The 16,206-nt window shown below is 42.7% G+C and overlaps 1 protein-coding gene across 2 annotated transcripts in view; it reads right to left on the bottom strand.

The window, feature by feature from the left end:
- Positions 1 to 16,206, bottom strand: part of ACAP2 (ArfGAP with coiled-coil, ankyrin repeat and PH domains 2) — a 333,281-nt gene that overhangs the window by 70,969 nt on the left and 246,106 nt on the right. For both annotated transcript variants that reach the window (XM_069213160.1, XM_069213161.1), the window contains exon 12: positions 6,818 to 6,918. In XM_069213160.1, the coding sequence (XP_069069261.1) occupies positions 6,818 to 6,918 (101 nt within the window). The remainder of the gene's footprint in view (positions 1 to 6,817; positions 6,919 to 16,206) is intronic.

The raw sequence follows: 16,206 nt of genomic DNA, 5'->3' as shown, positions 1-16,206 counted from the left end.
TCTGCTCCAGCGACGCCTTCCAAAGGGACCAGCGACCTCTGAATCCTCTGAGGACTGCCCTGCTTCGACGACGACAAGAAACTCCCGAGGACAGCGGACCTGCTCCAAAAAGACTGCAACTTTGTCTCAAGAAGCAGCTTTAAAGAACCCTGCAACTCCCCGCAAGAAGCGTGAGACTTGCAACACTGCACCCGGCGACCCCGACTCGGCTGGTGGAGAACCAACACCTCAGGGAGGACCCCCGGACTACTCTACGACTGTGAGTACCAAAACCTGTCCCCCCTGAGCCCCCACAGCGCCGCCTGCAGAGGGAATCCCGAGGCTTCCCCTGACCGCGACTCTCTGAAACCTAAGTCCCGACGCCTGTAAAAGACCCTGCACCCGCAGCCCCCAGGACCTGAAGGACCGGACTTTCACTGCAGAAGTGACCCCCAGGAGTCCCTCTCCCTTGCCCAAGTGGAGGTTTCCCCGAGGAAGCCCCCCCTTGCCTGCCTGCAGCGCTGAAGAGATCCCTTGATCTCTCATAGACTAACATTGAAAACCCGACGCTTGTTTCTACACTGCACCCGGCCGCCCCCGCGCTGCTGAGGGTGAAATTTCTGTGTGGGCTTGTGTCCCCCCCGGTGCCCTACAAAACCCCCCTGGTCTGCCCTCCGAAGACGCGGGTACTTACCTGCAAGCAGACCGGAACCGGGGCACCCCCTTCTCTCCATTCTAGCCTATGCGTTTTGGGCACCACTTTGAACTCTGCACCTGACCGGCCCTGAGCTGCTGGTGTGGTGACTTTGGGGTTGCTCTGAACCCCCAACGGTGGGCTACCTTGGACCAAGAACTGAACCCTGTAAGTGTCTTACTTACCTGGTAAAACTAACAAAAACTTACCTCCCCCAGGAACTGTGAAAATTGAACTAAGTGTCCACTTTTAAAGTAGCTATTTGTGAATAACTTGAAAAGTATACATGCAATTGACATGATTCAAAGTTCCTAATGTACTTACCTGCAATACCTTTCAAGCAAGATATTACATGTTAAATTTGAACCTGTGGTTCTTAAAATAAACTAAGAAAAGATATTTTTCTATACAAAACCTATTGGCTGGATTTGTCTCTGAGTGTGTGTACCTCATTTATTGTCTATGTGTATGTACAACAAATGCTTAACACTACTCCCTGGATAAGCCTACTGCTCGACCACACTACCACAAAATAGAGCATTAGTATTATCTATTTTTACCACTATTTTACCTCTAAGGGGAACCCTTGGACTCTGTGCATGCTATTCCTTACTTTGAAATAGCACATACAGAGCCAACTTCCTACATTGGTGGATCAGCGGTGGGGTACAAGACTTTGCATTTGCTGGACTACTCAGCCAATACCTGATCACACGACAAATTCCAAAATTGTCATTAGAAATTGATTTTTGCAATTTTAAAAGTTTTCTAAATTCTTAAAAGACCTGCTAGGGCCTTGTGTTAGATCCTGTTTAGCATTTCTTTTTAGAGTTTAAAAGTTTGTAAAAGTTTGAATTAGAACCTAGAACTAGTTGTAGATTCTTAAAAAGTATTCCAACTTTTAGAAGCAAAATGTCTAGCACAGATGTGACTGTGGTGGAACTCGACACCACACCTTACCTCCATCTACAGATGAGAGAGCTAAGGTCACTCTGTATACTAAAGAAAATAACAATAGGCCCCAAACCTATATGCTATTCCTTACTTTGAAATAGCACATACAGAGCCAACTTCCTACACCTTCCCAACACAATCAGTCTGCCTATTATTGTCAGTCATTTACAAGGGTGTTTTCCCAGCTCAGCTGTGAGATACTACAAAACATCTGACTTGTGAGCAGGGAAAAGGAGTGTTTTAATAGTGTTGAATAGGTTAACTTTTATACTTTTATATACTTTTACACATTACCAGAGTATACCAGAATTAAATCCGGTTTCATATTGCTACACCATATACTTGAGACAAGTTTGATTCACTTTTTGGTACTACCAAGTTGATACCTGAATGTGAAAAGACAATGTTAATGTTCAGTGAAGAGACTTCTGACATTCCAACCAAAGTGGCAAAACTCATGAAAAAAGCCTGTACCACAAACAGCCAGTACTAAAGAAGTCTCCTCTGGCTACTGGATGCAGCACAGATCTAGGTCACAGCATCCTGTCTTACCCGCTAAGTGGCATGGAGCAATGACTCAGCGAAGTTCAACAAACATGAGCATGACAAACCACCTAAGCCCTAAAATATGACACAATTTACCCCCAAATTGCCAGCAGAGCAAGCAAACCACATTTCCCATTGAACTGACATGCACGTCATGGCTCGCTTTGTTGAATCTGATCCAAGAATATGGACTTCAAATAAGTGAAGTCGCAATTCTTTAAATTCATTATTCCTTAACCACTTTCTGTTAGAACCCAAACAATTAAGCCTGTACATTGAGTTCTCAGCAACCAAAGTTTTAAAAGACGGCCAACGTCGCAACGCAGTTCACGAAACAAATATGGGAAATGTTAGTTACCCAGTTAGCATCTCTTCGTGGCACGTAGTAATGTAGATTCATGTGCTTAACATAATCCAGCCATTTAGTGTTGGACTCAAAGGTATGCAAGTTAATTTTTTTCAAAGAAAGTCTTCCGAATCACAACTTAGTTTGACTCCTCCTCTTGCTGGTAATACGCATGGTCGAATCCACTTTTAAGATTTTTTTTTACCACAGGGCGGGTGAGGATGGAACATGAAGCAAAGTGTTGTATAAGGAGATGTCCATGCGTAATGACTTTGTGATAAATCATGAAATTAACTGTAAGAGTCATAGGTGCCTGGGAGGAGAGTCAGCGCAAGTGAACCTACGCCACTCTGAGCCACAAACTTAAAGGTTAAGTAACATTTACCATTCGAGGCATCTGTGGCTGCAGATACACAGACATAGCATAGACCGTAAAACAGTCCTACTCTATAAGCGGTGGCTAACCTGTGTGAGTTACAGTTGTTTGAAATATTGTGTGTAAAATCTGCTTATCCCACACTGGCTTGTTGAAATGCGAACACATCTAAATAGTAGTGTTTTGTAAATGTATGCGGTGTAGACCATGTAGCTCCTTTACATGTAGCTATGGGTATATATCCTAGGAAGGCCATTGAATCTTCTTTTTTAGAGTCAGTTCTAGGAGGAATGGTTATAGTTCTTTTTAGCTTTGGCGTACCAGGTTTGGATGCATTAAACAATCCATTGTGCAATTCCAGATTTAGAAATGGCCCTTACTTTGTGTGGTTTTGAGAAAGCAACAAATAGTTGTAGTGTTTCTCTAAACCCTTTAGTGCTGTCGATGTATTATATGAGAGCTCATTTTACATCTAAGGTACATAGAGCTCTTTCTGCAACTGAGTAAGGTTGGGGGGGAAGAGGCAGTTCAATAGATTCATCAAGGTGGAATTGAAAAACTATCTTTGGAAGAAATTTATGGTCGGTACCAAGTACAACCCTATCCGTATATAGGTGGAAGAAGGCTTCTTTTAAAGTTAATGCCTGAAGCTCGATGGCACATCTGAGTGAAGTGATAGTGACTATGAATGTTACCTTCCAGAATATAAACTGGAGGGTGGAAGAGTTTAGGGGATTCAAACGGGAGGCCCATTAATCTTGGTACTACGAAATTTAAGATTTCATATTGGAGCTTATGGAGCGCTAAGTGAAATAACTCTTTTATAACCTTCCATGAAGGCTTTGAATAGGGAAGTATGTTGCCTATTTTGTTAATATGTGGCTACCTCCACTAGGCATAGCCTTATAGACGTAAAAGCTAAACCAGAGGTATGCAAATGAAATTAGTAGCAGGCAATGCCCTGTACCGTGGCTGCTAAGGGATTAATATGTTTGTAATTACAATAGTGAACAAATATTTTCCATTTAGTAGCGTAACAGCCCAGAGTAGTAGGCCTGCTTACCGCTTTCAAAATGTCCATACACGTCTGTGGGAGATTGAGATAATCAAATTCTAGGACTTGAGGAGCCATATCGGATGGTTGAGGGATCTGGGTTCGGGTCATCTGATTTCTCCATGGTTCTGTGTAAGAAGGTTGTGCCTGTTTGGTCGTACTTCGTGGGGAACTTTTGACAGTTCCGGGATTGTGGTAAACCATGGTTGTCATGCCCATGTGGGAGACACCAGGATGAGAGTGAAGAATGTCTGCTGAAGTTAACGAACCACAAACATACGCAGTGTGATAGGTGGAAAAGCATAAGCAAATATCCCAAACCAACTCATCCATAATGCGTTGCCCGTGGACTGTGGGTATGGGAACCTGGAAGGGAAGTTTGGGGATTTGAGTTTTCTGCTATAGCAAAGAGGTCTATTTGCGGTTCTCCCCAGCGCTGGAAAGTATTGGTGGAGGACTTGCTGGCTGAGTTCCCACTTGTGGATTTGGCGTCTGCTGCTGAAGAGATCTGCAAAGTTGTTGTCCACCCCTGGTAGATACTTCACTAACAGGTGAATGCTATACTGGAGAACCCACCTCCAAATGGGCTGGGCTAAATGAGAAAGATGAGGGGGCATGGTGCCTCCTTGCTTCTGGAGATAATACAAGGTTGTCATGTTGTCTGTCTTCATGAGGACTGCCTTGACAATGAGGTGAGGAAGGGAGGGTTTCAGTGCCAGGAGAACAGCTAGTAACTCAAGGTGATTGATGTGGAGTTGTTTTTGACTGGGTGTCCAGCGGCTCAGAACAGTTGGTCCAGAAAAAGCTGTCCTTTCATCAGGTTGTTGGTCTTTCACTACTGCAGAGAGTGGCAACCTTGATGGTCAACCAATGCAAGATCTTCCCACTGACCCTCCACTTGAGTCCATTCCTGCAATGTATGCTTGTTGAGGATGGCATGAGGAACTATGGCTATACATGAAGCCATCAACCTGAGGGGTTGCATAACTTCCCTCACTGTTACTTGTTGCTTTGCTTGAAATTAGGGAATGAGTGGCTGGAAGGGTTATATCCTGGCAGCATTGGGGTAAACTACTTCCAGTTCTGAGTTAAAAATTGCTCCTAGATAAGGCTGGACCTAAAGGGTTTGGAGGTGTGATTTTAAAGGGTTTATTGTAAAACCTAGTACGTTAGGTAGGTTGGTGGTAACCTGAATGTGTTGGAAACACTTTCGCCCAGATGAGGTTTTGATGAGCAAATCCTCTAGATATGGAGAGACATGTATGCTTTGTCTGCGCAGATAAGCAGCTAGTACCGGGAGACATTTGGTGAAGACTCTGGGCGAGGTAGTGACCTTAAAGGGGAGCACTTTGAATTGGAAATGATGAACATTAATTACAAACCTCAGATGCCGGCGATGGGCCAGGTGAATATAAATGTAAAAGTAGGTATCCTTGAGGTCAAGAGTGGCCAAGAAGTCACCTTCTTGTAAAAATGGGTTAACATCTTGAAGAGTGACGATGTGAAAATGCTCTCTGAGAGAATGTATTGGTTTAGTGGTCTGATGTCCGAGATTAGTCTGAGGGACCCGTCCTTCGTGGGAATAAGGAAGTCAAGTGAATTTACTCCTGTTCCCTGTTGGTTAAGTGGGACAGGGTCAATAGCCCCTTTTTCTGAGAAGTGACTGTACTTCTTCCCTGAGCAACTGTTGATGTGGGTAAAGTCTGCGTTTGTGAGATGGAATGTTGGGAGGTGTGGAAGTGAGCTCCAGACATCAACCATGTTAGATATTATCCAACACCCACTGGTCAGAGGTGATATTCAGCCAGGCGGGAAAGAACCCTTGCAGTCGTCCCCCCGACAGTAGATGTGTGATTTGGGGGAATGTTTGGAAAGTCAGAGTTTTGTGGTTGTTTGGTAAATTTGCCCTTGCCTCTACCCTTAGAGCTGTTACCCCTGTATGAGCCTCAATATGATTTCTTAGGCAAGTTGGTTTCAGTCTCAGGTCACTGGTATCCACTATAACTTAACACTCTATGTAAAGGTGAATGAGGAGGAGAATAAGAAATATAAATTCTGGGACCCACTTAAAAAATGGCTAGAAAGGCAATACATAGTCTGTCCTATAATTACATTAATTGCTGGTCTTAAAATGCTCTGGATGTGGGCTACTAAGCTTGCACTAATCAGAGATTTGGACAAATCCGGAAAGGATCCTCCTAGGGGTAATCAGACAAGACCTGTAAGACCGCCTGTCTCCGAGGAGGCATCTTGTTCCCGGTTAAGTGAATGAGGAAAAACAAAAGAGGAGGAGTCACACTACCTCATGACTTGAAAGACTTTCTTTGAAGAAAAACAACTTGCCCACACCTGAGCCCAACACTACAAGGCGAGATTATGCTAAACCTGTGTATCTACAGCCACACATGCCTCATAGTTACCTGCCATTGTTTTGCTACTGCAAACCTTAAAGTCCTCTGTATCGAGACCTGTGGAAATACTGCACCCACTATTACCATTGCCTGGGTATCATTAATTGCAGGGTGTGAAATTAACTCAGTTTTAATAATTAATCCTAGAAAGGAAAAGGACCCCCTATGAAAAGGGAAACACCACCAGGAATCTATTGTGCCATACTGATTTCTGCAGGTCATTACAGAACTTTTTGTTGGGCCAAATTCATTCAGGTTTTACCAAAAGGAATTGGTAATGAACCCTGATATAATAATACAGCAGGCAGGATTACCGCATGGCATGTAATACCCATCTGGAAGAAACACAGGATTCCTCAGAAATTAGTGTTGACAGCCCACTTGGAATGTGGGCATAAGTGTTTAACTTCCGTTCAAAATAAACCAAAAAACGTATCAATTGAAACGGGTCACTTACTTTGTTGGTGAGACTACTTCAAAGCAGAAACGTCTTTCTATGTCTTCACAGTGTTTAACTGTGCAGAGCCGTAAATCTTCGACAACCACTGTGGGGTTATCCTACAAAAGAGAACATGAGAATAGACAAATTCATAATAATTCAGACTGCAACTAATCTCATATCACTCATTCATTTAAATATAGGTTAAAGGAAGGGGCACTAAACCATGATATGGAAAAAACAAGCACTCCTATTTGTTACAAAAAAGACAAAACATGTCATAATAAGTATGTTTTTATGTATGCTTTGGCTTCCTTAAGTGAAAATCTCAACTTGCTTAGCGGGAGTATCCTTGTAGGGTCAACAGGGTGTATTCAACTGGACGAGAAGACAACTCATATGAGAGCCACACATATTCCAATTGTTTCGCCAATATTTAAACATAGGAATTGTCATAGACTTTTATAAAGTGTCATGGAATAATTTCATATTAAATATAGACCTATAAAGAACTAGGCAATCAGTGATTTAGACAAGCTGCCTTCTAGATTCTAGACTTCACCATGTGCCCATCATCTAATTAGTGAGTGCATTAATTCACTCACAACCATCTGAAGACACTAATCGATGATAGAAGATGGCTGTCATTAACTACAATCTCACCTTCTAAGCAATAACTAGGTCCGGACAGAGGACTACCAGCATCGCTATGTATAATGTATCAGCTTCTCTTGATCATTAATAGTGGTAATTATGGATACAGTCAAGTTTAATCCCTTGCAGAATCCAGCACCAGATATGACATGCTGCTGTGGAATTTGATGAAAAAAATTCCGAGGTCTGTAATTGGCCCTCGTTTTTTGCCTGTTACACGTGCTCTCCTTCATTTTCTCTAGTTCAACGTGTATTGTAGTTTTCGTGAAAAATGTACCAACATGTTTAGCGTACGCTACCTTCGGTGGCCCAACAACACCCTAAGACATGTCTGATTTTATGCTTGAAGAGGCTGACTTTGTCGTACTGCTGAGTTGCATGTAGTTATAAAAGTTTAGTTGAAATTTAAATACAAAATATTCAATAATGATTGATAGGTCCATATTCACTGTTAATACAAAGAAAGAAATGGCTGCCCTGTCATTTATAAAATTCTACTATCAGCATGCCAGACACACAAAATTTCAAACTGCTGGTCTAACCTTCCGGACATTAGGCCAAAGTTGGGACTCCAGTCGGACCCAACTCAAATGTAGATTCATTAGCAAAAGGTACTCTTTTCAGGTGTTATTATAGGTACGTATGTTACTCCTAGACTCCAGGGCTAATTTTATTATCATAAAAGGAACCATAGAAAATGGTTACTACTAGAATCTGAGCCTTACAACAGCATTGATTTTATGTGAACCTAGAGGTATTATCTGTCTTTGCTTTAAGGGGTATGCACAAATTATACACCATGAACTCTGTGGCCTTGGCTCGCACTTTAATCTCAATTTTCAATCAATACATCTTTATTGTCAAGCAGTTGTAAGGGTGTAGTTTAGCACGGACTGGCAAATGCTAAACTCAGCCGCTGTGCTTTATGAGCCTTTTGGCTAATTTGGCTCAGGAACAGATGTTTTCTCAAATGCATATTTTAGTCTTCAGCTTGCTTTTACCCAGAGCTCCCAACTAATATATTTCCAGAGTTGGGTCTCCAGTTGGACCACACTAGGATGTAGACTCATTAGGAACAGGTACTCTTTTGGAGTGTACTTAGAGGTACATTTGTCATTTCATTATTACTGTGTAGGACCCACTGAATCTAAGCCTTATAAGAGTATTGTTTTTATCTACTTCAGCCTGTATCCAATCATATTGTTTACATCTTGCCCAAACTAAGGTCAAACACACAACTTTCTGCTCTTGTCTAAAAGGCTGTGGTTTATAAGAAACACTATGTCGTCTTTCACCCCAGTTAGGGAGTTCTGTTTCAGTTCTTGTATCCTAAAGTGGGTATTGTGAAGACTTGCCCACACAGTATGGTCAACTGGTGAACGCAAGGAGCACCTGGGTTTCAATCTAAGGAGCTATGAAATGACCAGACAGAGAAGAGACAAATTAAGGTGGAAAGACCGAAAGAACATGCTAGAACGAATTAATTAGAACTTCTCACTTGAGTAGTTAATGAACAAGTTACTTACCTTCGGTAACGCCTTATCTGGTAGAGACTTGTTCTAGTTCCAGATTCTTTACCTTTTCAATATTCCCAGGCGTCAGCTTGATCATGGGGACTTTTCTGAGCCGTACCCCTGCCTGCCTCTAGGTGGTTTTGATCAGCTCTGCATCAGTCATCGGCATCGTCCACGCCGGATATGACATTCCACGCCAGAGGCGCAGAGCCATGAAGAACACTGACTACTGGTGCATCAAAACTAAGGCCCTGGAAGGGAAGCCTCTGTCCCTAGAATTCAGTTCTCAGAGCGAGTAGGATGGGAGGGTCAGTAGGGAATCTACAACTACAATATGTCACTTTCAGGTAAGGTGTTACCAAAGGTAAGTAACTTATTCATCTGATAGAGACTTCTAGTTGCACATTCTTTTCCTTTAGAATTGTTACCCAAGCAATATCATCCCTGGAGGTGGGTTTGTGAACCAAGATCACACTAGAAAGTCCTGCAGGACTGAATGTGCAAAGTACCCGTCCTGCACGACCTGACTGTCCAGCCCTTCATGAAATTGTGCAAAAATGCCCACACTGCACAGTGACAGATATCAAGGATTCAACTCTGCGTGCTAACTCAGTGGTCGCAGCTGTAGCTAGAGTATAATGAGCATGCAAACCAGAAGGGGGTTGATTTTTGGCCAGCAGCAGACCTTAATGTAGAGTACGACCCATCTTGAGATGGCCCGCATCTGCACTGCCTGACCTTTTATCGCACCCACATAACCGACAAAGAGTTGTTCATCCACCGATTCTCTTTTGTACGATCAAAGTAGAACGCCAATGTTCATTTGGGTCCCTCGGTGGAGTCTCTCCTCTTCCTCAAAGGGATGTGTGGTGCATAAAAAGTAGTCAAGGTGATAGATTGGCCTACATGCAACGGTGTGACCATTTTTGGCAGAAAAGAGGCCCTAGTGCGAAGCACCAATTTGTCAGGATAGATAAAAAGGTAGGGCGGCTTTGATGACAATGCCTGAAGCTCACTCATCCAGCCGGCAGATGTAATGGCCACAAGAATGGCTGTTTTCAAAGTTAGAAGCCTGAGAGGACAAGTGTGTAGAGGCTCGAAAAGAGCGCACATCAAAAACATCGAAATCAAATTCAAATCCATTGGGGCATAATGAATGGGGATGGAGAAAACATATGAGTAAGGCCTTTAAGGAACCTATTTACAATAGGGCATTTAAAGAAAGAAGGTTGATCGTGAAACATCAAAAAACTGGAAATTGCAGACAAATAACCTTTGAAAGTGCCGGCAGAGCACTGCTAGGCCAAAGAAAGTATCAACAACCGAACCTAAGAGAAAGGGGCAGAAAGGGGGTCAACAGACTTATCTGTGCACCATGTCACAAATTTCTTCCAACAACAGACATATACCATTTTGGTGGAGGGACGCCTGGCTGCCAAGATAAAGATACAGACTTCGAGCGGAAGGTCGAAAGCTGTCAACTGCCACCACTCAATCTCCATACAAGATGGCGGAGACTGGACAGGTTCGGGCACAGAACCCTCCCCTGCTGCTGTGAAAGAAGATCACCCTGTCTGATCAGAGGATCGGTGACATGCTCGATAGCTCAGGATACCACACTCTCTGTCACAAGGCCACAAGGATTATTTGGGCCTGGTCAGTCTTAATCTTCTTGAGATCTCTGGGCTGGAGTGGTATGGGCAAAAAGGCGTGCAGGAGGCTTGAGTTCCACTCGAGATGAAAAGCGTGAGATGAGAGCTTAACAAGACCTTGCGACACCTCCGGATGGAGATGACTTTCGTGATCAGGTAGACATAGTCAGCTGAGTTAGTCTGCTCCGGCGTTCGGAGAGCCAGCCAGATGTTGAACCACCAGGGATATGCCCTGCTGTTCCAGTTACGTCCAGAGGTGCAGAGACTCCTGACAATAGGTCCTCCCTGCTTGTTGCAGTATCACATAGCGGTGGTGCTGTCCATGAACACCTGCACCATCTTTCCATTCAGAGAGGGAGAAAATGCCTTTAATGCTAGCCAGATCTCATGGAGCTTCAACAGGTTGATGTGGAGTCCAGATTCTGCTGGAGACCAGATGCCTGTGATCTCCACCTCTCTCAGATGGTGACCCCATCCCGGAGAAACACATCTGTCACTACTGTCAAGTCTGGTTGGGGAAGGGAGAGGGATCTGCCTCTGACCCAATTGTGGTTCTTTAGCCACTGCTGCAGATCTTGCACAGTTCCCTCTGAGATCTGGACCATCCTGGATAGATACCCTTGATGCTGTGCGCCCACTGGAGCTATAGGTCCTTCTGCAGAGCCTACTGATGAATAGTTGGTCAGAAGAGCAAATGTCTTTTGTTTTATCTACATAAAACGTAATGCACCTGCAGGCATAAAGTGAGTGCAATGACTTTTCAGCTGATGTTGGTGGATTTAGGAAGGAGCACAGAATGATGGGTTAATTCAAGTGGAAATCAGTGAAGACTTTGGGTACAAACCTTCGGATTAGTACCTACAATCTATCTGTCCTCAATAAAATGAAGATCGGATTCTTTTACTGTGAATGTGTGAATTTTCCCTGCTCTTTGTGCTGAAGTAAGTGCCAAGAGAATTGCTGTTCTCCAGGAAAATAGTTTTATATGTGCTCTATGGATTGGTTTGAATAGAGGCAACATGAGCTGGTTGAGCACAATATTAAGTAACTGGTGGTTGCTGTACCCGAGGGAAATCGCTGAAAATTATTTTCATAAGTTGCTTTATGAATCTTTGAAAGGTGGCAATCATCTGTTGCACTGCATTAAAAAATGCAACCGGTACCTGGAATATATCAGGCTACTCATAGCCATGACAAGCTTATAATATGGAAGTGTCTTCAAATATTTGTGCCTGGTCATCATGGACTTGAAATGTGGACATCCAACTGGGTAGGGCTATAGGCAATCTGCGAAGCACCTATGTTGCTGCATTTCTTCTCCAATTCCTAGTCCAGAATTTGCATTGAAAGGTTTTCTGTCACTTCAATAGATGACAGACTCGTTGTGGGAAAAAAGGTCACTGACAATGTGGTCATCAATTATGTTGATGTTGGCATTGAGGAGCTGGACAACAGGACCAAAGATATTCTTGGTGTTGTCAACAGTGGGCTGTTTGATGACAGTGTTGACGATGGTGACATTGTAGCTGTTCTTGGCGATGGTAGATTTTTCAAAGTCAACAACGATAAAGACACCTGTTGACGCTGGAAGTCAGTAAAAGGGTCCAGAAAGCTTATTATTTTGCACAGTCTGGTGTTCACCTTGCCTGGAGCATTTTTCTTTGGAAACTCCATTCTTTTTGTCTGAGGAGGCGGCAGTAGGGGCAATAAGTTGAAGGTCCAGTTTTTCTTTTTTGTGCTGCCTTCATGGAAGATCTTGGAGGATCACTTTCACAAAATCATCCCCCTTAGGAAGATGTTTTTTTTCTACAGTGCTTAAAGGGGAAACCCTTTTTTCTTTGTTTTAGATGGAAGGATACTACAAACGTCTTAGCAAGACGTTCTGGGTGCTGGATAAAGGCAATAAATACATTGTTCATGTGAGACATCAGTATAGGTTTTCTTCTAACCACAAGATGAACAGGACTTGAAAAGGGATTTCTTCTTTCAGCCATTGTGACAGTTAATGATCAATAATGGGTTTTTCTGGGCCAGAAAAACTCACATTAGTCTGAAAGCTGAAAGTAGGGTTGATGCAGCCCCAGGGTAGACCAGAAAAATTACAGGATGAAGTCAATGAGAGGTTAAGCAAGAGCTCTGCCTTGGGACTCCCTCACGTATGGCATGCAGATGAAACCTTACATTTATCTTAGCCTATTGTTCTTCACAATAATCCCAAACTTTTAACATTACATATAAATTGTCCTGTGTGTGTGATCAAACCAAAACTGCTAATTTCTGTGAAACTGTTCAAACTCTCATCTCGTTTTGAGGCCTTTTGAGGACATTTTTCCTAATACCAAAAAAGCATTAACAAGTAATTCTCAATTCAACCTGATTTTTAACCAAATATAGGTACAGCTCAATATCCGTTCATTTTTTATGAACTAAGACAGTAAGCAATGACAAGTGCTGGCACATATGTGCATGTTCCTTCTCACAAATGGCATCTGCTTCTTAGAGACTCAGCCTTAGTTTAATATTTGCAATTTGTCTACAGCTAACAAAACAACTGCCAATCACTTAATGGACTACTCTTCCCTCTGTGAGGCTGTGGACTGAAAAGAGATAATAATATTTTGCATTGCCATCCTCCAACTGCATTTCCCCTTCTTTGAAGGCATATATGGCATACAGGTCATCATTCATTCCAGTAACAGCTAGGAGTCAAGCCAGAGGTGATGAGAAGACTGTGTGTGTTGTCGCATGTCAACCGATCAGTGATGGCATGTAGGTCCACATACAAAGACTGGCCCTGGTGCACATTATAGGGAAAATGGAGCAAGGGCCATAAGCTATTCCCAAACAGGTGTAACTTAAATCAAGATGCCACTCCTGCAGAACACTTCTTTAGGGGACATTCCACATAGATAACGGGTTTGAGACATTGTTGATGAAGAGGACAAGTTAGACCTATACCAAAGGCAAAGATTCATACTGGTGTCAACAGATAAAATCTACAAGATGCTTGGCTTATGGAAGAGGTGAAAGAAGACTTACGACAAAGAAGACAAGACTATGACCCTTCTTAGGCACACTGAGCAAGCTAGCATGAAGAATGGAAAAGCCACAACCAATGCTGTGGTTGGTACAAGGAGATGAACTGAAAATGCGACACTGGAAGAGCAAGTGAAGCTCCAACTCGATTGGTGTCCCTGGGTTGCCACCAAGGAGCAAAGATGGCAGCCACTGTGATGATGAAATTTCTGGAATGAGAAGTTCTCACTCAATGGAGGGTAAAATGTACATTACCAGGGCAATATGGGCCCCACACAGAGTTCGAGGAAGAGCAAAGGAAAAGCTGTCACTGTCTTAGTGAGTTTTCGTTCCCGGAGCCTCAGTAAGGTGCTTTTTCCTGAACTCAATCCTTTATCAGTATTGAAAAAACAAAAGATCCAGTAGTTGAGGACGAAGACATCAAGAAAAGTGCCTCAGTCTGGTTTCTGTTCCTAATAATGCTGGGTAACAAATGTACCTGTTCATTCAGGTGGAATCCACCAAAGGTTTTGTGGATTCTTTGGACTGCTCAGCATTGACACTAAGACTCTTATGGGCTTGTCGCAAAGGTAGAGGGACCAGGATAGTCACTGACAATGAATGGTTCAGTGCTTACCCAAAGGTACTGCCAATGTTAGTGGTTGATGGTTTTTACAGTTCCCAGTTGGAGACGGGAGACACATGGGAATATGTGGATGGCGGGAACTTATCAGCCTTCTTCTGTAAATTCCAGTTAAACTTCTGCGTTCTCCTCCTGATCCCATTCTTCTGGATGCCCAACAGAAGCTGTTACTATTTTGACAGGGTTTCTTGTAGTCAACATGAAAGATTCAATGCTGCCCGTAGGATCTTATGTTAAGGTACATAGTTGTATATTTGTATAAAGTATCATTGCTGCCTTTGTTAAATCTTTAACTTATCCCTACACACTATGAAAACTGAGGTGCCCCCACTGCGCCAGTCAGAACTGTGATGGAAATTTTGGGAAATTACAGCTTGCTTGTAATGTCCAGTTAGTCATCCTGCAAACACACCATAGAGAGAAAACATCCATTATCTATTACTGCCCAAAAGGTTTGGGGTTGTTTTCTTTCAGGTGCCTTCTTAGGAAGTCCCCCTAAACACAGCTTAAAAGTAAAGCATGCTTACCACAGCAGGAAGCACTGAGGCTGGCTCCAAGCAGGAGTGCCACACCCGAGGCACAAGGAGGTTCTTCTTTCTACACTATTGCTTCCTCAGATTGCATGCTATCCAAAAAAACTCCAGTTTATTCCAAAAAGCCAGCATGAAAACTGACCTTCACTTATAACTTCTAATTGACACCTCTATATATAATCAATTGTTGCATTTCTGAAAATTGCCTACACCTCAATTTAAAAAATCAAACATTTTATAATACCCCTGCATATCATATAGCTCATTTATTATTCTCACCAACCAACTGCACAAACTCACAACCTCCATACTAATGATTACAAATGATTCATATGCATTTAATCTACCACAAAGATAGTTAAGTGAGCACATGAAATGGTTACTGTGAGAGCATAAAATTAATTTAAATAACCCATAAACATTGCACTAACCACTAACCCTATGTCCCCAGAGCAGCGTACTGCTCGTCGAAAAGCACTCCAATGTCTCTTCAGAGGGATAAAGCACTATAAAAATGCAATTTCGATTTAAAAACTAATTTCCCCTTTCCATCCCATTGGATAGGCTTTATTGCCCAAATGAGATTTGGATACCTTCCCAGGTCTAAACAAACGTTTAGTGCTAAGTCATACTACTACTTATGCACTCTGCAGTCTCTTTCTCCAATATCCCACGGCTTATTTACTCCCCTTTGGAAGTAGTTAATCCAGGGTAAGTGCAAGTAGCACTTTCTTATTAGGTAGGATGAGCACTGGAGTCTCACATATCTCTTTCTGAACTTGGTTTCATCTTAACCCCTTCGCGGGCAGGCCTTTTCCCCCTCAGGTGGCAAGCCTTTTTTGGGATGTTTGGGGCAGTTCGCGCTTAGGCCCTCACAATTTTGTTCACATAAGCTACGCACGCCAAATTTGCATCCTTTTTACCAACATCCTAGGGATTCTAGAGGTACCCAGACTTTGTGGGGTCCCCTGAAGGAGACTATGAAATTAGCCAAAATACAGCGAAAAGTTTGTTTTTTAAAAATAAATTGGAAAAAAGGGCTGTAGAAGGTGGTATGTGGTTTTTCCCCTGAAAATGGCATCAACAAAGGGTTTGTGGTGCTAAAATCACCATCTCCCCAGCTTTCAGGAACAGGCAGACTTGAATCAGAAACCCCAATTTTTCAACACAATTTTGGCATTTTACTGGGACATACCCCATTTTTACTATTGTTTGTGCTTTCAGCCTCCTTCCAGTTAGTGACAGAAATGGGTGTGAAACCAATGCCGGATCCCAGAAAGCTAAACATTTCTGAAAAGTAGACAAAATTCTGAATTGAGCAAGGGTTTATTTGTGTAGATCCTACAAGGGTTTCCTACACAAAATAACAGTAGAAATAAAAAAAATATTGAAACTG

Source organism: Pleurodeles waltl, chromosome 11 (genome assembly GCF_031143425.1).
Source record: "Pleurodeles waltl isolate 20211129_DDA chromosome 11, aPleWal1.hap1.20221129, whole genome shotgun sequence".
Taxonomy (NCBI): domain Eukaryota; kingdom Metazoa; phylum Chordata; class Amphibia; order Caudata; family Salamandridae; genus Pleurodeles; species Pleurodeles waltl.
The sequence above is the reverse complement of the archived record's forward strand: the minus strand, read 5'-3'. Positions and strand labels throughout refer to the sequence as shown.